The sequence below is a fragment of the Rattus norvegicus genome, chromosome 1, assembly GCF_021556685.1.
Source record: "Rattus norvegicus strain SHRSP/BbbUtx chromosome 1, alternate assembly SHRSP_T2T, whole genome shotgun sequence".
Taxonomy (NCBI): domain Eukaryota; kingdom Metazoa; phylum Chordata; class Mammalia; order Rodentia; family Muridae; genus Rattus; species Rattus norvegicus.
The window spans coordinates 3,471,436-3,492,286 of record NC_141534.1 but is presented as its reverse complement, the minus strand read 5'-3'; the positions used below and the strand labels follow the sequence as shown (position 1 = coordinate 3,492,286).

General features: G+C 44.4%; 1 protein-coding gene across 4 annotated transcripts in view; it reads left to right on the top strand.

Moving 5' to 3' along the window:
- Tab2 (TGF-beta activated kinase 1/MAP3K7 binding protein 2) overlaps positions 1-6,656 on the top strand; it is a 50,111-nt gene extending 43,455 nt beyond the window's left edge. For all 4 annotated transcript variants that reach the window (NM_001393814.1, XM_087553853.1, XM_087553845.1 and 1 more), the window contains 4 exon segments: positions 25-185; positions 389-482; positions 1,473-1,553; positions 4,713-6,656. In NM_001393814.1, the coding sequence (NP_001380743.1) occupies positions 25-185; positions 389-482; positions 1,473-1,553; positions 4,713-4,855 (479 nt within the window). In that variant the 3' untranslated portion in view covers positions 4,856-6,656.
- Positions 6,657-20,851: the final 14,195 nt, after the last annotated feature.

The following is a 20,851-nucleotide window of genomic DNA, read 5'->3' as shown; positions in this document are numbered from 1 at the left end:
CTCATGTGTGTGTCCATGTTGCAGCTCTGCTGGTGCACCAGAAGGCCAGGATGGAACGGCTTCAAAGAGAGCTCGAGATGCAGAAGAAAAAGCTGGACAAACTCAAATCTGAGGTCAATGAGATGGAAAACAGTCTAACGCGAAGGCGCCTGAAGAGGTCCAACTCCATGTCCCAGATACCTTCAGTAAGTCCTGTGCAGCCACTGTGGCCTCTGCCCGACCAGGACACTAGGCTGGCTGCCACAGTGTGAGGCTTGCTCTAGCTTTCTGCACACGCTCTTGGTTCATACTTGTTTTTCTGTCCTCCCTTCCCCTGCCAACGGCACTCTTTGTTCAGTAATGACATGAGAATCCAATACAAACCTTTTTACATGGAATTATTTTTCAGCTCGAAGAAATGCAGCAGTTGAGAAGTTGTAATAGACAACTCCAGATTGACATTGACTGCTTAACCAAAGAAATTGATCTTTTTCAAGCCCGAGGTAAAGTTCAGTGCATTCTCAGCTGAAATTCATTGATTGATCTGCCAAGGCCTTTCTGTGGCTGAGAACAGGCTTACCAGTCCCTGTCTCAGAGTGCTTTAGCTTTGGAGCCAGGGAGTGCTAAAGGACAGTTGGGTTGTGGCCCCTCTTCCCCCAGTAAGTGTGTAGTTGGTTCAGGGAATCAGATACACGCAGCAGCCGTAGCTCTTTTGTAGCTTGTGCTGCTATAGCCTGTGGTAAAGGAAGACAGTGGTCATATGAAACGTATTTCTAGCTGCATGTGAAAGGTTTGGCTTCTGTGTGCAGCCTCTGTACAGGGTTTATTAATAAGGATGTGTAGCTTCCCCTTCTTTTTCCTTTAAGAATTGTGTGTCCTCCTCTCCCTGGCACTGCATTGGATGATAAAATAGAAAACGACATAAAAGTATAGCTATATTCTATGGACAATGATAGGATTTGATACTTTTCAAGCAATTAGTAGCCAGCATTAATTTCTTATTATAGTAGAAAGTACTGAGATTTAAGTTAGTTTCATAGAAAACATAAATAAAATTTTATCACTGAAACCTAATTCTGAAATTGGGGAGGAATAGAAAAGACAAAATTTAAAGAGAAAAAGGAAACTTAACAAAGAAGTCTTGAGTCCTGTTTCTATATTTAATCCAGCATCCATTAAGCCGAAAGATGACATTTTTCTTAAATTGATGTTAAAATACCAATAGGCTATCATTTTAACTTGTCACATTCTAGTTCTTTCTTACAAGCATTAATTGTACTTCTTCCCAGTTCATCACTTGCCTCAGTTTATGAGTACTCTCATATCTGTATTTGAGTTATGTTCTTGAAGTCTTAATATAACTTGAAATTAAGAGGGTATAATTTAAAGCATTTCTTGTGCTTATTTTTAGAAAGAAATGCTTGATTTAAAAAGTAAAGTTAAATCTTTTTGAGCTATAAATATTAATATATTTCCTTTTTTACATATTTCAGGACCGCATTTTAACCCCAGCGCTATCCATAACTTTTATGACAATATTGGATTTGTAGGCCCTGTGCCGCCCAAACCTAAAGGTCAGTGCGTCCGTTAAGTGGGAACTGTTACTTACATTTTGGGAAGCAAATCTTAGAAAACAAAATTTTTTTTCAACCTTCCACTTTAGTAGTGCCTCCATCCAACGTTAGTATTCTGGAGTGAATTCATCAGGGAGATGTTTGTTTTTATTTACATTCTGGGGTTTGGGGAGGATGCAAAGATGTGATATATTTAACATTTTAGAATATGTTTGAGGCCTTAGTAGCTATTGTGTACTCCCAAAACAGAAAGTTTGGGTTTAAAACAAAGTTCAAAGATGTAGTGTCTTTACATTTTTAAACAGTGATAAGCAGGTGCTTTAGAGAAATTTAGATTTGAGAACACTGTTCTGTATAATTCTGAGTCACATATCCTGAATTCCAGGTAAATTTCAAAACAGTATCATGTAGTAACCTCTTACAGCATTCAGTCACAGCATATGTGTGCACCAAACTAGGACATGAAGTAAGGCTTTGTGTTTGATCCAAGCATTAGGATACGTGTGCAACAGAATTGTGTGCATACATCTGACTGGCTGGAATTCAGTGTACAGCATGTATATTTAGGTCAGTGTTTTCACTATTCATTATGACACATAATTTGCTTTTAGCCCTAAGAGAAGTAAAATGATTTGTAATTGAACATACAATATTAAGAAAGCAAATTCTGACTATAAGAAACACAGAGCATGACAGGGTGGACTACACTAAGTGAACAAAGAAACCATGTCATGTCCATAGACACATGAAAAGACCAGGACGGAAGCCTGTCCACTCATGATTCAAGCGTAAAGTCCAAACTGCATCAGCTGGGAAAGGTACTTCCTGTGAAAACCGATGGCCTGGATCCAGTCATTGGAGAGAGAGAGACAACTGCAGCTGTCTTCTGACACGTGTGCCCTGGCTTACATGCACACAGTCCACACAATGACAAGTAAATACAAAGAAAGTCAGTAAGCGAAGGGGGATTTAACCTCAGCATCATAAAGGCCATTTATCACAAGACAGGAGTGCCCACATTCTACTTCTTCCAGTAGAGGCCCTGCCCTCCCTCCCCTGAGCAGTTATGTGAGCAGCAGCAGGGCACCCAGTCTGAGTCACCTCTGACGGCAGAAGAGTTTGATGCTCATGTGGGTTCTCCGCTGCCGTTAGCCATAGAGAAATATTTCAGAAATAATGTGTAACATTTAGGTCGCTTTCATTAGTATAGTGTTATAATCTATTTTACTATGAGTTACTACTCTTTTACTATACCTAATTTGTAAATTAAGTTTTATAGGTATTTGTGTTTTAAGAAAAAGCATAGTATTTATCAGAATCAGTATTAGTCATAGTTTCAAGCACTCACTGTTAAAAACTACTTAGTAAATTCATTAAGTTGCAGTATATAAAAATCAGCTATGTTTCTTTGTACAGTTATGAAAAAATTCATAAATATCAAAAAAGTTTCATTTCACATTAACAATCAAAACGTTAAAATAGGAGTAAACTCCACCAAAGAGGCAGAAAAATTTTTTATCAAAATTATAAACACTGAAGGAGATTATCAGAAATATATACTGTCGAACTACCTACAATACCCAAGATCTACAGTTTTTGTTTTGTTTTGTTTGTTTTGTTTTTACTGTGCATTGGTGTTTTATCGGCCTGTGTCTGTGTGAGCGTGTCAGGTCACTTGGAACTGGAGTTACAGACACTTGTGAGCTGCCATGTGGGTGCTGGAAATGAACCTCAGTCGTGTGGAAGGAAGAACAGCCAGTGTGTTTCACTGCCAGCCCCAGTCTACAGATTCTACACACTTCCAGTGTCATTGTAAAAATAGGAAAGATATTGTAAAACTCAGACGGGACTCCAAACAGGCCGAGCCCCCGTGCAGGAGGATGGAGCTGGAAATAGCTCACTCCTGCTTCAGAGCGAGTAACAGGCAGTGATCAGAAAGCTGCAGAAGCATGGCCCCAGATACACAGATACACAGCATGGGACAGAAGAGGGAGGGACAAGCAAGGTGTGTCAGTGCTCACCTCCTCACAGTGGAGCTGTAGATAAATGATTGGGGAAAGCTGAGTCTCCATATGCAGAATGATGGGGCACACACACACACACACACACACACACACACACACACACACACCCATGTATAGACAGTGGCTCGAGTGGAGCTGCAGGAAGGTCACATGGTGAGGGCTCTTGGTGCTGGCCAGCCCTTGGTGGCCTAAATTCAATCCCCAGGCTGGCTGCACGTGGTAGAGGGAAAGAAACAACCCCACAAGGTGGCCTCTGGCCTCCACATTCATGCTGTGATACATGCCTACTCACACGTGTACATATACAAAATGCATAAATGAAAAAAAATTAACTAGATTACAAATTTAAATACAAGATGAAACTTGGTAGATGGAAACGTTGGCATTGTAGAAGGTGGTGGCTTTTGGATATGGCAGCCAAGGAGCTGTATACCAAAGGACTGAGCACTGCAGAAAGCTCCCTGCTGTTTTAAACCAGATTCAGAGCTCTCTTAGACCCTGTCTGAGTTTTAAAAATACGGCAAGAAAATGGGATTTTTTTTTTTTGACTCTGCCTCACTCTTTCAGTGTGTTACTGCCTTAAGTGTAAACAAGGGTCATAGCACGTACTGAATCCCAGCACTCAGCAGATTAACGCAGGGGGTTGGTACAAATTTAAGGTCAACCTGGGCCTCAAAGTGGGACCCAGCCTCAAAACCAAAAAGCGGGATGGCAGAGTTGTTTGTCTTTTGTGTTACTAAAGACTTGTTTTTTCATTAGATAAAAAACACTACATTGAATGGAAACTTGTATTCCTAGTAAAAACAAATATAAACACAGCTGGAATGGGATGCGGGACCCAGGGTCACACTCTGCAGTGTGTGACAGTCAGCAGGGCCCGTGACAGTCTGATGTGACAGTCAGTGCTCACCTTCCTTCTCTGGCACTTGGAAATTCGAGGCTGTGCTGTCCCTTAGGCCATCTAAGTATTTCCGTGAATCGTGTTGCTCTTCCCCAGAGGGGGACGTGTCAGTTCAGCCAGTTCACCTGTCACCAGCTTGTAGGTAGGCTTTGTGTTGTTTGGGGTTTTTGGTTTTTTAGTTTTTTGGTTTTTTTTATTTAACTTAAAATTGTTTTTTCTTTTGCTTCCTTATAGATCAAAGGTCCACCATCAAAGCACCAAAGACTCAAGACACAGAGGATGAGGAGGGGGCTCAGTGGAATTGCACTGCCTGTACATTTCTGAACCACCCGGCCTTGATCCGCTGTGAGCAGTGTGAGATGCCGCGGCATTTCTGAGCCAAAGGCCCCGTCTTCCTCTGAAGCCACGTCTAAACTTCAAGACCGTCGCCTGTCATGGGGAAGTGTGTCACCCACGTAGGAGTTAGTCCAGTTGAAGGTGTGGGGAGACAGCGGTGTGCTGTGTCGAGTGTCAGCCCACAGAGCTAACGATACCTCAGTCTAAGTCACGGGCAGTGGGATTCGTCACCTGAAAGGTGACCTGAGAGACCGGGCTGCCTGCTGCCTGACCATGTGCAGTGTCACCGTGTCAATGCCTAGGCGTTCCCAGGACTTCTCCCCTCTTGTCACTACTGATCTCGATGGGAGGAAGGAACAGGATGATCACTTTTTGTGTTTTTAAAGCTTTTGGTGAAACACTACATACACAAAGAGAAGGAACAAGGTTTGACTATTAAAAACTCTGCTGCCACATAGTGCCAGTAGATGTGGGAATCGTCACAAATCTGTGGTACTTTTGGCCTTGTCCTCTGTCTTCCCTGAGGACGTCTCTGTGAAGCCAGCATCTAGGTGTGAGATCAAAGGAAAGCAGTGTGTCTGTCTGTACAATCCGCAGTGCGCTCCCCAAGCCTTTCCTACTGTACAGACCTCTCACGTCTGCTTTGATTTCTTCATTATCTTCTTATATTTCTATATGTATAGTGTAATAGACTTTTGTTAACTCATGTTCTTTTTCCCTTTTAGTAAGCACGATCATGTTCTTACCTTACCTTACCTTACCTGAGAAAAGCAATGCCATACGATAGAAAGAGCATTAATGAAGTGAAGAAACTGTGCACAACACACCTTCCCCTCCTTCCCCCCACCTCCCACCCGCCTGCCCGTCCGTCGTCCCCTTGGTGCCAGTGCAGGTGCTGCATGGGAGTTGCAGGAAACACGGCAGCCATGTAGGATGGTCATGCTGTACACTGACTTAAGCAGTGGGTGGCCAAACATGTCGTTTTGTCTTCTCCAGCAGCTTAAAGCAAAAAGTATTTAAACCCACCGCCATCTCGCCCCGTCTGTGTGGTGTCCCGTAGAACTCCACGGGAGGTTCTTGTTGGGAAAGTGCAGTTTGAGAAGCAGCCACAGCAGCCGCTCCCACAGCCTCTTCTCTCCGGGAAGAAGGGGAGCTGCCCTGCAGGTGGTACAGCCCACGTCTGACCTAGCGTGGGGAGAGTCATGGGTATTTACAACATAGTCATCACTAGGACAACTGAAGAAAAGCTGGAAAAAGAAAGAAAACAAGCAGACTTGAACACTGAAGCAACCTCAGACATCTCTTTATTTTGATGATATATTTTTGTAAGGAAAATAAATATTCATATGATCAGGAATGTATATAACTAAATAAAATCAAGAAAAAATAAGTTTGCATTTTAAGAAAATTATGAAATTATCAGTGCTTGGAATGGGGCTGAGGGAAGTGCTGAAATAGAATAAAAATAGGAAATCAGACTGTCCCACTGTAAATGGTCACACGTGGCTATGCTTCACATAAACAGGATTATTACAGAGGAGTGTACAAAGGTCAGAGCCTCGCCTCCGGCTCTGCACCGTGGCTATGGGAAGAGATCCGGCAAGCATGGTCACTAGTCAGCAGACCCCAAACTCGTGTGTTTGACGCGTTGTGCTTTAAAGTAGGCCTTGTTTTTCAGCTTTCTCTGCAGTTCTATGTGAAGATTGGTAAGTCAGTTTTTACTGGTTTTATTAATAAAACGTAATTTGGATATCTTGAGTTGATGGTTTTGTGATTTAGCTGGGTAAACTATCTTTGTAACAGATAAGTTATTTATAAAAATTAAAAAAACTTATATTCTAATGTGGATTTTGTGGCTTGTCTTTGAGGTTTGTGGGACAGTTTGTACTTGGCATGCTGCCCCATAGTTAGCTGAAGTCAGGAGAAGGCAGCCCCTCACTCCTGAGTCTCCTCAGGAGCTCCCAGCCTCCCCTCTGGTCCTGTCGGTTTCTGCAGACTGGCTTCTTTTGCATGTCTTGAGTGGTTGGTTTCCTGGTTTGTTCTTGCAAGCAGAATGTCACTAGGTAAGACCAGGCTACTGCCATCCCCTTTGGAGTCTCCCTGTCTCCCCTCCCAAGCCCCGGGATGCCAGGCATGCTCCACCATGTCTGGCTGTCAGGCTGTTTAACTGAACAGAGTAATCGGATTTCAGCTGAGGAAGAAAGCAGGTGGTGGCTTCTTTCCATGGTGTACTTTAGCAGTTTCATTTTAATTTTTAAAAATTCTACCCTGTGGTTCAAAACACAGGTGACTTTTTGGGCCTTTTGGCCTAGGAGTCACTTCATGTTCACTAAGCCCCATGATGCATTGGTGTTGAGTGTACAGTGGTGCTTCTCTTGAGGGCAGCTCTCATAGTCAGACTTTGTGAAAAAAAAATGAAAAGACAGACAGAAACAAGCAAAGTCGTGTCTGCTGGTGTCTCTGACAGGGTCTGTGTGTGAGGCCCACCCTGTGTGTGAAGGCCCACCCTGTGTGTGAGGTCTGCTGGTGTCTGACAGGGTCTGTGTGTGAAGACCCACCCTGTGTGTGAAGGTCCACCCTGTGTGTGAAGGCCCACCCTGTGTGTGAGGTCCACCCTGTGTGTGAAGGTCCACCCTGTGTGTGAGGTCTACCCTGTGTGTGAGGTCTGCTGGTGTCTCTGACAGGGTCTGTGTGTGAAGCCCACCCTGTGTGTGAAGCCCACCCTGTGTGTGAGGTCTGCTGGTGTCTGACAGGGTCTGTGTGTGAAGCCCACCCTGTGTGTGAAGCCCACCCTGTGTGTGAGGCCTGCTGGTGTCTGACAGGGTCTGTGTGTGAGGCCCACCCTATGTGTGAAGCCCACCCTGTGTGTGAAGGTCTGCTGGTGTCTCTGACAGGGTCTGTGTGTGAGGCCCACCCTGAGTGTGAAGGTCTGCTGGTGTCTGACAGGGTCTGTGTGTGAAGGCCACCCTGTGTGTGAGGTCTGCTGGTGTCTGACAGGGTCTGTGTGTGAAGCCCACCCTGAGTTTTTGAAACCTAATGAGAGGAAAGTTTTCTTTGCTAAAGAACAGGAGGCTTGGGTAGGACCGTAGTCTGGAAGCCAACTTTAGAAATGACCATGTTGACAAGAGCCTCACACCTGAAAGCCTCCCTGGAGCATGTGCCACCGTCCTTGGACATTGGCGCTCTAGTCCCAGAAGGGGGAACGGTGAGGGGCTCACAGGCAGAGTTGAGGCCCAGAACATACATGGTGGGAGGAGATGACCAGTTCTGGCCAGTTGTCTTACTGCTCTACATGGGTCTGGTGTACTCACGTGCATACACACAAAAGTACAGACTTAAAGGCAGTGGTTACCTTCTGTTACCGTGTCTGATGTACAGAGACCCATGTTGCAAGTTTTTGTAAACAAAAGTGAAATTCTTAAATCACCATTCTTGCTTTTTGGGTTTATTTGGTTTTGGTTTTTTTCCAGACAGGGTTCCTGTGCAGCCCTGGCTGTCCTGGCATTCACTTTACGATCTGCATGCCTCTGCCTGCTGAGTACTGAGACTAAAGGTGTGTGCCGACACAGCCCCAGCAGCACCTTTTGGCTTTTTATACAAGGCCTTGCTGCATAGTAACCTAGGCTAGCCTTAGGCTCACTGTCCTGCCTCAGCGTCCCGAGTGCAGGAATTACAGGCCTGTGTGTCACTCTGGCCCACCATTTGCTTTCTTTTTTAATTACATGTAATGTGTGTCTGGATTTGTGTGTAGTGCTCACAGAGGCCGGAGGTTCTGGGTCCCCCAGTGTGACCTCCCTGAGATTCCCTCTGCCTTCCAACGCCTTTTTCTCCACAGCAGTTAACAGGTGAGCTGCCCTGCATTTCATCAGTCGCTCTAAGGACATTTCCGTGGATCAGTTGGTGTTTCAGTCATGGAGACTAAAGTCCTCTCAGTGTCAAAGGTGAGTTGCGTTGCAGAGACGGGGGAGGGGAGGACAAGCGAGCCCCAAAGATGCACCCCCCCCCCCCCCGCCTCCCTAACACTAGGTGAAGCCACCACACCTGGCTGCAGGGTGAGGGCTGAATTCGGGCTCTCTTGTACAGAAGCCACCTTACTAACAGCTGTCCTCTCCACCTTCTTTTTACAGAGTTGGTTTTGTTTGTTTGTTTTTAATGTCAGGCTGGCCTAATGTTTCTGTTGCTTGTCCAGCTGTCTAGGACGTGTGTGTTTTATAATGAAGTATAACAAAGTGTTTCTCCAGGATGACATGTGCTATATTCAAAAGACACTCTAGGGATTGCCCACTTGGCATTTTTTCGTGGCCTAAAATAAATCCACTGAACACTCCCTTGCCTCTTGCTGCAGATTTTCTCATCTCCATCCTCTGCTACAGACAGCCCCACTTGGGAACCCAGCCACCATGGGTTAGAAGGCTTGGAATTGGCTCCCTACTCCACTTCTGGTCCTTAACCTGCTCCAGCGTGTAATGTGTTAGAGTAGAGGCGGAGAGGACGCCTCATCAGCAGGCTCCTGTCCAGCAGCCTTCCTGTCCTCGGGTATTGCTGCCTCTGCAGGGTCGATCCCATAAAAGCCTCTGACATCTAAATTGGCCTTGTCACTTCCCCAAGACCTTTCATATCCCCACCTTTGTCTGTCTTGTTTGCCCTAGATCTCTAATTGAGTTAAACTGATCAAGAATAGGGCCAAGATCCTGAAGCCCTTGGACTGACAGGATGGCTCAGCAGGTAAAGACGCTGCTGCCATGCCTGGAGACGAGCTCACTCCCTGGGACCACACTGACTCCCCAAAGGGTTCCTCTGACATCCACATATCCATCAGGTCATGTTTGCCTCATGCATTGTGCACACTCACACACCACATACAAGGTTCTTAAAGTGGTGAGGGCCTTCTATACTACACCTTCCCTCATACCCCTGAAGTGTTTTGCCAACATCATCTATGTGTATTCTGATAGAGTATACACGTGTGTGCATGGTAAGAGGTCCACTGGAGATGGAGTCTGTGATATGCCCACCATGCACAAGACCCTAGGTCTATTCCCTGGCATAGTAAGGGACATAGAGACTGGTAATTATTGATGGTGGTGATTCTTGTTTAAGTTTTAGGAATAAGGTATCTCTGTGAAGCCCTGGCTGTCCTGGAACTCGCTCTGTAGACCAGGCTGGCCTCAAACTCAAGAGATCTACCTGCCTCTGATTCCCAAATGCTGGGATTAAAGACATGTGCCAACACTGTCTGGCAATCATGATGATTCTTAATCTGAAAGCCAAGTAATGTTTCTAACATCTATTCAAGCTCACCAGTGAGCACAGCCTTTTGAAGGTTCATGTATGTTCCCATAGTAGCAATCTTATAAATGATAGGTTCCCAGGCTAGACCACTAATGGAATGCCGATATTAGCAAGGTAGAATCCATAAATGTAACAACGGCACTAGTAATTAATAATTCTAGTTATTAGTAATACCATGGTTAGCTACACAGCTTGTGCTAGTGGAGGGTGAGAAGTATGTGCCTGTAGACAGTCCAAAACATTCACAAGGCGCCATTTGAACCCAAGGTCCCTACATTTTATTATGTTGATTTGTTAATTGATTTTATTTCAAAGCTGAAAATTTGACTTTTTTGTGGATTTGTGTTTGAGAGGCTTCTTGTGTTTTGGATATGTTAAGGGTTTTTTTTAAGAGGGGGAGGGGAGGATTAGAACAGAGAGGGATATGAGAGGATGTTTTTACAAAGAAAAGAAGAAAACTGACTGCCAAGTGTATGATGACCCTGTTTTCCTGTGTCCCAGAAAAGGCAGAAAGACAGGTTTCAGACAGAAGTAGCAACTACAAGTGTATTTGTACGTTGCGTTCCTGTAACCAAGACTCCATGTAATGTGTGACATGAAACAGGCCTGTGGCTTATTATAGCAGCTGGCTTGAAGTCCTAATTACTACCTTTGTGGTTTTAACAAGTCTTTCCCATGGCCTTGTGCTGAAATGCCAGAGTCGCCTCAGAACAGAGCAGCACGTATGCATTAGGCACTTGTGAATCCAGACAGCCAAGCTCTGCTAGCTAATGAGAGGCGCACCTGCACTTCCCTGCAGGGAGGAGTGAGTGAGTTTTGTCACGGTTATGAATGACCTGCACGTAAGTTGCTACTTTTCTAACGGCCAAAGTACAGGCGTTTTAGGCTTTCCCAGTGTATCCCCCGTTAACTACAGCCTGTCTTCTCACTCTCCGTCCCTGGTCAATAATGCACTTGCCCGTGAATGTGCTGTCTTTGTGCTGGCGTTCTGAAAGCCCAACTGCAATTCTCTAGCACAGGAACCTGAGAAACCTAGAATTAGGCTGAGCTTTACTGTGCCTAGCATTCACGATTCGGTGAGTGGGACATTTGATTACATAATGCCTCGCAGGCCGCTCTTTGAGGTTCTAATAGGCATGGTACTGAGAGTCCAACAAAAAGCTCCCTTTCATCCTCAGAGAATATAATTTAGTGGTAGCATTTTCCTTCTTCCTACTCTGGACAAAACAACTGTGTCTTCTCTAATACAATCTGCTCTCCATTTCTGAGGACCCAGCTACCCCTACCACATCTTATGAATTACCGTTCAGCAAGGGATTTGTGGCATGCGGTTTACTAGGGAAACGGGCTTCAGCTTGGTTTCTGGACTTGCAAACTATGTGCTTCTGATTCCTTGTTAGAACATATGAGAACTGTCCCAACAAAAGGACGTCAAAAAGTGTTCTCCCTGGGCTTTCTCTAGGGTACCCAGGGACCCAGCTGACCTCCAGTTACCCTGTCCAGTGGTCATCTGTTTCTGTTTCCTTTATTTTCTTTTCTCCCTAATCTATATATATACATTGACTTCGAGGCTAATTTAGTCATACTCCTAACATTTTCAGTTGAACTCTATTCTTTTTGGTGCGAATATTCTGTCCTGCAGGGGCTCTTGTCAACCTACCTGAGCTCGTATTTTCTCCCCGCATCTCTGTCACCCACTGGAACCAAGCAGAGAGAGCAGCCAGCACTGCTTCACAAGCAGTGAGTGATGGTCATGGCATTGATGCTGAACAAAGCTCTTTGGGGTTTCTCACTGGCAACTGTCCAGCCTGGACCTGCCAGCCATATGAACCCCAGGATAACTGTGAATGGCAGCCAACACAACATCATAAACTTACTCAAAACATTGTTTTTTGTTGTTATTGTTGTTTGTTTGTTTGTTTGTTTTAACTGAGTTTTGAAGTTTTCAAACTTGAACTTTGCAGATAACATCATGTCAAGATGCTGACCACTTACTAAGTGTCCATGATCTCAATTGCCTTCTTGGTGGTGAAGATGCCAAGCAGAAGTGACACAGCCCCCCCCCAACATTCCTGTCCTCACTGTCCCCCACTGTCCAACCTCACTGTCCCCCAAAGCAATCACATCGGCCTGATTTCATCAGCAGACAGGCTGGACACTGACTGGAGCTGGGTTAGGTCCTGCTGTATGTGCCTCACAAATATTAGCTCATGTAATCTTCAGAACTCAAAGAACAGACAACGTGCAGAGCTGAAGCACGGAGGGACTAAGATCAAATAAATAACAGGCCCACAAATAAATAACTGTCACACAACTTCTAGCGCCCTGGCACGAATTTAAAATCAAATGGCTTCAGTGATGTCTTCATCAATTGGTAGGCACTCCCTTTAAAGAAATGAGAGTGTGCTGCCCAGTGTCAGCTCAGACAGATTCACACAAATGTCAGTAGCGGCTTTACTCACAGTCGCTAAACATTAGAAACGAACCAAATGCCCCCATCAAGAGGCAGGCAGGTAGATTCTGGAACATCTATACACTGGAGTGCAGCTCAGCATTACAAAGGGCAGAGGCTGATGGAATGTCAGTATGTCTCCAGTGTCATACTGCCTGAAGGGTCAGACACAGAAGACTTCATTCTGTCTAGTGCCATCCACAGAAAAGGAAGCACTGTACAGTGACAGCAAGCAGAGGGCAGAAGACAGAGACTCGCTGCAAAGGGAAACACACAGACTTTGGGGGTGATTAAAGTGGCCACTCTGCTGCCTGTAGCAAGCTTATATGAAGAGATAGATACCATTAGCAATACTCATGGGCCAGTGAGTACTTGCTACTTGTTCTGATGACCTGAAGTCAATTTCCAGTATCCACACAGCAGAAGAGAACTGACTCACTCTGACCTCCATACACATACTGTGATGTCTTAGGGATTCATTGCTGTGAAGAGACACCATGACCAAGGCAACTCTTATAAAGGACAACATTTAACTGGGGCTGGCTTACAGGTTCAGAGGTTCAGTCCATTATCATCAAGGTAGGAGCATGGCAGCATCCAGGCAGGCATGGAGCTGGAGGAGCTGAGTTCTACATCTCGTTCCAAGGGCAAACAGATGACTGGCTCCCACATGGCTAGGAGGGTCTCAAAGCCCACTCCCCACAATGACACACTTCCTCCACACCTACTCTAAATAAGCCATACCTAATAGTGCCAGTCCATGGGACAAGCATATACAACACACACAATGTACAGTATTTTAAAAAATGCAAACCTCATGGTGGGTACCCACTATTGTATATAAACTGTATGGTTGGCTTGAGCACATTTTTTTTCATAAGAAAATGCTTTAACATAGTCAATAACATTTCTCACAGTTTTAGAAGCTTGGGAGAGCCCAGGATTGTCCCACGTGCAACCTCGCCAACAAGAAAACACGTGTGGACATAGGAATCCTAGCTGTGACCAAACTTTATTAATATCTTAAGGAGAAGCCCCTGCGCGCCCGCATGGCACGGCTATATACACCCTAGCGCGGCGCATCCACACCTGATTGGTCGCTTACCCATGATCTCATAAGGCACGCCCCGGAGTGGGCAAAGACCTGGCACGAAGGCACTCTTGCACATGCGCACACAGTTAACTTCCTGAAAGGAAGTCGGCTGGCGCGGCGAAGGCCAGCGCCATCTTGTCTAGCTCGGCCTTCCACGTGGGGCGCAGTGGAAGCCAGCGCCATCTAGTGGTGGCGAATGTTATTGTGGCCCTCTACGTCTCCCCCTATTTATTTTATAACAGTCCTGATCACCCTATCGCGTGCAATGAGGAAACCTCAGCGATGTGGAAGGGCTGATCAAAGGATCATTGAGTCTCTCTCATCCCAGTGCAATGGATCCGCAGATCCATAGGGTGCAAGAGCAGAGAACTCAGATACCGACTAATTCCTGAGCATAGATAACCAAATTCCAGGGGAGGCCCCTTGTACAATGGCCACAAGTGCTTGAGTGATAACAGCCTTGTCACGTTTCTGTTGAGATCTGAGTTTGCAAACCAACCATAGTATGAACACTAATCCACAGCATAGGGCTGCACCAACAGAGCCACTCCCGATAAGTAGTGGGCACCTCATCTGGTTCACCTCAGCTGTTACCACCAGGGGCCGTAGTCAAGCCGCTCCTATAATAGAATTTAGAATTTCCAATTGTTAGTAACTACTCCAGAAAGTTTACCCACTGTGCTTGTCTAACAATAGATTGGGGGAGGATAACTCCAGACACTGCAGACACAATGTCTGCAGCAGTAATGGTTGCTACAATAGCAGCGAAAGTGTCAAGGTCTTTTCCAGGACAGTTCAGGATCAGTCATTTTTCTCTGGAACAACCAGCAGACAATGGAACCATTTCTGAGATCTGTACAACCAAGGCAGAGTTCCCCAGTCCACAGCAGCTTTATGCAGGTAGCATTCTTGTGAAGCTACAGTCTGTAAAATGACCAGTTAAGGCAGCAAGAATCACCAGGGTAATGAGTGAGGCAGCAACGGCTGGAGTCCAGTCTTCTCCAGAAAGCAGCAGTGCACAGAGGGTCAGAGAGCGGGCCACAGTGGGACGGGACACACGTAGCGGTAACACTGACTGCAGCAACGGCAAAATCTCTGTGATGACAAAGGATGAAGGGGAATCTTTCATCTTCCTCTCAGGGCAGAGGACCTGAACCACGAGAGCTGAATCTTCATGCAACCAGGATCAGCAAGTCTCACCCGCCACTCAGGCAGCTGGCACACTCTTGTAGCATCCTGTAGAAAAAACACAAACATCCCCTCTTCCCCATATAAAATATCTGGACAGGATCATGTCAATATGTGGATCTTTCTATTTCACCTAGGCAGAAGTATGCCTAGTTGTAGGGTGCCATAAACTTTGGCATCCAAATTTTAGAATTGAAATAAAAGGAGCATTATTTAGCATACAGGGATAACGCCCCCTTTTTATTTATTAAGATATAGTAAAGATATTATTTATTAATGTAAGTCCTCAAGGATTAAATTGAGGACACTGAGCACTTGTATTTATAAATTGACTTGTATACCAAATTATTGTCTCCAGCATTATTGTTTTGGATATATAAAGAATGAGATTTTTTGACTAATTGTTCCTATGTAGGGCCTACAATCTGTCTGGTATCATTGTCCTCCCTTGTTAAGGAGCCCAGGCAATCCAGTTTGAGTTCTTAAATGGTCTATTAAGGAACAGTATTTAGTGCTCTTAACCACTAAGCCATTTCTCTAGCACCTCACAAACTTTATTTACCTAAACATAAGCATTAATTAGAAATGTCAAATCTTGTAAATATTGTCCAGATTCAGTCGTACTAGAAATCCCTGAGCTGGCAGGGTGAGGCTGGGAGTTGAAAGTAAGCAAATGGAGTCTTCCTCTTTTCGTGAGGGTGTGTTATCAACTCCATTATCATTTTCAAAGAGCTGGGTCTATGGTTTTGTTTAGTTGTCTGAGCCTGAAAGGACAGTGAGTTGTCAGACAATTTATACTGAAATCACTGATTTTAAGTAGAAAACCTGTCTCTAATAAAGCATTAAGTAATTGAAATCAATTGTAAACCACAAGCCACACATTGGCTATCAGTATGTGAATTGAAAGCTTGATTTAAAAACAGTGGCTAAAGCACGTAATTTAATAATCTGTGCTGAAACAGCAGAAACTCAAGAGAATAAACAAGTGATCCAATCATACATGTAGCCTTTTCATTAGATGAACCACCTATAAATGCAGTAAGCGCATTTCCTATGGGTTGTGTGCACAAATATGCAGGAAGTACAAAAGCATGTAAAGAGTAAAATTATCAATTTTGTCTGAAAAAATTGTATATGTAATAGGCCAAATATCGGTATTTTGTAATAACCAATTAACTGTTGTTTGGAATAAGATATGTTTTACCAGGTTTCTTTTTAAAATACTTCCATGACTCTAGTCTACAATTCTGTATTAACACAACTGAAGCTTTATCTCCAATGAGGATAACAAAGGCTTAAGTCCTCTGGTAAGGTGAGGTACTTAGCCAATTAACATATCCTTAGAAGCTTAAAATTAGCTTCAAATATTCTTTTTTGGAGTAGTGTAACAGCTACTCCCCAAATATTAAAGCTCATTTAAGAGCAAAGGTTCGTAGTAAAAATTTCCATATACACTGAAAGGTTTAAGTTCTAACCTTTTCCATTGAAGAAGCAACAAAATTACATAATATAAGGCTGTTAGCCATTTCTAATGATATCACTTCATGGGCTCTCCAAAACTATAAGCAAGCTCACAGAATGAAAACTCAAAATCAATCCTCTAAATCTATCTTGAAATGGCAGCTGGAGTAAACAAACTGGCTGTAATGTTCTCACAAGTTCTAAAACCTCATCAATCTTTCGTGAATCCTGTAACAATCTCTACCTGTTTGATTTTTTCTTGATTACAAATAAGTTTGAGTTAGTCAATGTAACACTGGAAATCCTTAATCACAATCTTTAAGTTCTCTTTGTAACCCCAGAGCACAGCCACAACTTTGGAAAGTCACCTGAGTCCTGAGTAGTGACTAGGCAGCTGTTCTTGGGGCAGGGGAATTAGCAATTAAAATACAGATAGCTTCAGGGCAAACCACAACTAGGAAAGCAAAACTCGACCTCCAACAAACTAGTACAAAGTTTGACTGCCAATTCCTATATATGAACGCACGATGGCGTAGTCTCTAGTACCTCAACAAAGAGACATTGTCCTAAATTCTTTTAGAAGCCTGATTTCTAGGATAAGAATTCCATAAAAATATTACCTCAATTTAGACCTGTTTCCCTAGGTTGGCACATGTCACATGTTATCTAGAATGACTTCATCCAAAATACCAGCTTTATGTCAACTTTCTGTTACCAATATTATACCCTTTTAACCATATCCAATAACTAAAAAGCCAACAATCTATGACCAAGGCAAGTAGAGCATATTTACACATTTAAAACTAATCAGAAACAAATTGAAGTGGCTACACATATCTTTAATATTTAGACCAAACATCATTTTTACCTTTTTAGCTATGATTTTAAGAGAAGCACCTTGTCACCTGTTGACTCAAATAATAAGTCAGGGATTTCTCTAAGAGAAACAGCTCTCAACTCTTGTACCAAAGAAGCTGAGAAGCTGCTGGCGCCTTTAAGATCAGCTCGTGTAGACGCTTAGCCTCTGGGCAGCTTCTCCAGCTAACCTAGACTCCTGGCTGCAAGTGTAGGGCTCTAAAGGCCTGATTGAAACTGTTTTTTATTCATTTGTTCCCTTTTTGAAACGAGTTAAAACCAAATCAAGGTGTAAACGACCGGCAGATAGTTTTTACCATTTTTTCTTTTGAACATGAAACATAAAACATTTAAACAATGAGAAACAAAAACCACAGACATACACTGACAGACATGAGGACATCCTGGTGCACCAGGGACAAACAATAGACAAAGAGGGAAAAAACCAGATGGTGTTCACGGTGACTATCCACTCGAGTGGAGTCGATATGGACAATGGATTGTCTCAATTCCTGGACTAGTCCATCAACGTGTTGAAACCCAATTCCTGTAAGATACTGAGATATATTATCTGAGCAGCACGACTGACATTCGCCAATGGTATGGAAGTGAAACAGTCCTGAATATTTTTACTCACAACCCAATTACATTAACTCCATCAAGCTGTGCATTGGCATTGAGATGTCCTTTTGTTTGATTCTCCTGAATAAATTTTCAGGCGGTATGCCTCTATCAAGCCTAATCAGTATGACTCTGCAAAGCTGTCGCGTCGGCGCACGGACGCCGCAGCGTCCCGCGGGCCGGCGCGGGAGCTTAATCACACCTTTTACAAGCACAAAGACAAAATTTTTCTCCCAAAATACTGTGTTCCTTTTATCTCCTCCCTTTTTCTCACCCGGGGCGTTCTTTCCCCAACCTTTTGCCTCTGGCGGTGGTAAGACCACAGAGGGGCCTGGTGCTTGAGATTGATCAGGATCATTTTCTTGTTGCAACCTTTCACTACACTCTGTTTCTGACGGGCCGCCTTGCCCTTCCCCCAATACTCTCCGCTTTGCTGTTACAGCTGGGCAGTTCCCACTCGACCTCTGACATTGTTTGGCGGTAACTAGAAGCTCAAAGGCTAATAGAAAAAACCCGAGGGCGGTCAAAACAACAATCGAGGCTCCCGCTGCATCCGGCAGAGGAGTGAGGCAGAACAGATCAAGGCTAAACATAGTCTCTCAGAGTCTTACCCACGTTCCGCAGCTTCTGGATCCCTTCTGTGAAATGGAGGCCCTCCTTGGCGCCTGGCGATGGTGTGGCTTTTGCCCGGGTTTCGGCACCAAATGTCCCACGCGCGACCTCGCCAACAAGAAAACACACGTGGACATAGGAATCCTAGCTGTGACCAAACTTTATTAATATCTTAAGGAGAAGCCCCCGCGCGCCCGCATGGCACGGCTATATACACCCTAGCGCGGCGCATCCACACCTGATTGGTCGCTTACCCATGATCTCATAAGGCACGCCCCGGAGTGGGCAAAGACCTGGCACGAAGGCACTCTTGCACATGCGCACACAGTTAACTTCCTGAAAGGAAGTCGGCTGGCGCGGCGAAGGCCAGCGCCATCTTGTCTAGCTCGGCCTTCCACGTGGGGCGCAGTGGAAGTCAGCGCCATCTAGTGGTGGCGAATGTTATTGTGGCCCTCTACACAGGATCAAGATAACAGTTGAGTCTGAGTCAGGTAAAGACCTTTCCAAAATCATAGAATTTTCTTGCCTCACCCTCATAGGGAGGAAGTCAGGCTTCTGGGCCTCTTTTATATGTTTTATTCTGTTTGTTGGTTTGTTGGCGGCCTATTCAGGTTGGCCTCCAATTCGCTATCTTCCTTAGCCTGCCAAGGACTGGGATTATGAGTTCCCACTGCCAACCCCATTCACTCAGCCCTTGTGACCTAATTACCTTGCAAAGGTCTCACAGTAGCCCTGGTGATCAGATTTCAAAACCTGACTTACAATAGAGACACAAACATTAATCCATAATGTATAGAAATTTAAAACCAAAAATATTTTTAAAAAGTTTTAGCAAAAGTGTCTGCTATGCAGAACAAACATCCATTTGAAAAGTTACTTCCCATGGGGTGAGGGCTCAGAAGCATACAAGTTACCAACCAGAGATCCCATAGGAACCAGCAAATAGAGAATAAGGCCCCATCCCATGGCAACTAGAAAGCACAGCCACCCTCTTGCCAAGGAACAAGCACCATCTTTACTGTCGCTAACACATCTTCTGTAAAACTTCACTTGCATTAACAGTATCTAATAGTACTTAAACCACTCCCTCGCTATGTCTACATGAGTTATATCTAGTTTCTGGAACTGTCCACACGAATACTTCAGCGAATACCCAGATCCCTGCTCTCCTGGAGCCTCGGGCTTTCACTCACATAGCATCACTTTTAAATCTGGAAGGGGCCTCATCACCCAACTGGGTGTAAAATCATCATCATCATCATCATCATCATCATCATCATCATCATCTGACTTCCCTTTCCTAGCCCCAGCTCCCAGAATGACTATTTATTATTGAACGCCTAGGCCATAAGATCTTGCTCATTCCCTGACTAGCTCGGAGCTTATTTAACCCATTCAAACTATTCTGTGTCTACCACTTGGAGAGTTACCTCTCCTCAGTCTTTGCCCTCTTCTTTCAAGTCTTCCCCACCCTCTCAGCATCTTGCTCCAATTTCCACCCCTCCATCTCTCTCAGCTTCTCTTATTCTCTCCCATTTCCCAGAGTCCTCTCTGACCCTGCCAGTGCCCCACCTATTACTTTCTGCCTCAGCTCATTGGCCAGTGGCTTTTTTATTGACAGGTGGTACTCTCTACAGATTCTCTACAACTGTGCTTACAATCCTACACAGCCAGTCTTGCTTATCACCAGGGGAGGGATATGAGAGATTCTCTAGGCAAGGCATAAGGCATTCTCAAAGTTAGGATTCTCTTCACAAAACTCTTCCTCACCTTTGGTTGTTCTGTTTCCAAAGTCCTTCCAAAACACAAAAATTTGTCAATTTTTCTATAGCTAAATTACCACAGGCTAAGCTCCCTAAACAACAGCATGGTGCCTGTCAGCAAGTCCCCAACCATGACAGGATAGTTCTGCTCACTAGAGTTAAACTTTCCCTTAGACCTGCCATTGCAGGTGTATTCAGAGTTACAATATCTCAGGGATACAGGGATGTGAAACTAAACACATAGTCACCTCTTAGACCTCTTGGCCCAGGACTAATTTGTGAGATTCCTTATCTCTGTATTGACAACTTTGAAAATGGCATCTTAACGCAGCTGAGGTGGTACACACCTTTAATCCCCTCACTGGAGTGTGTGTGCTTTTAATGGGGAAAAACAACAACAAAAACAAAATACAACAGAAACCTCTTTTGCATTTTCAGGCTTCTATCTTCGTGCTATAGAGACCCTCATGTTCATAGCTAAATGCTCAAGAATTTCGTCTTAGTCACCTTGTCTCTACTGCTGAATACTGCTGCTACTGTTACTACTGTAGTTGAGGTAGGCTAACAGGGGCATAAACAGGTTAAAGTCAGGGGTGCCTCAGTAACCTGAGGGCTGGAAACTTTGCCCCAGATCCTACATCAGCTGCCTCTTCCCCTGTAGTCTGCCAGATCGTGCTTGCCTCCTTCCTCCTGCTTAAGT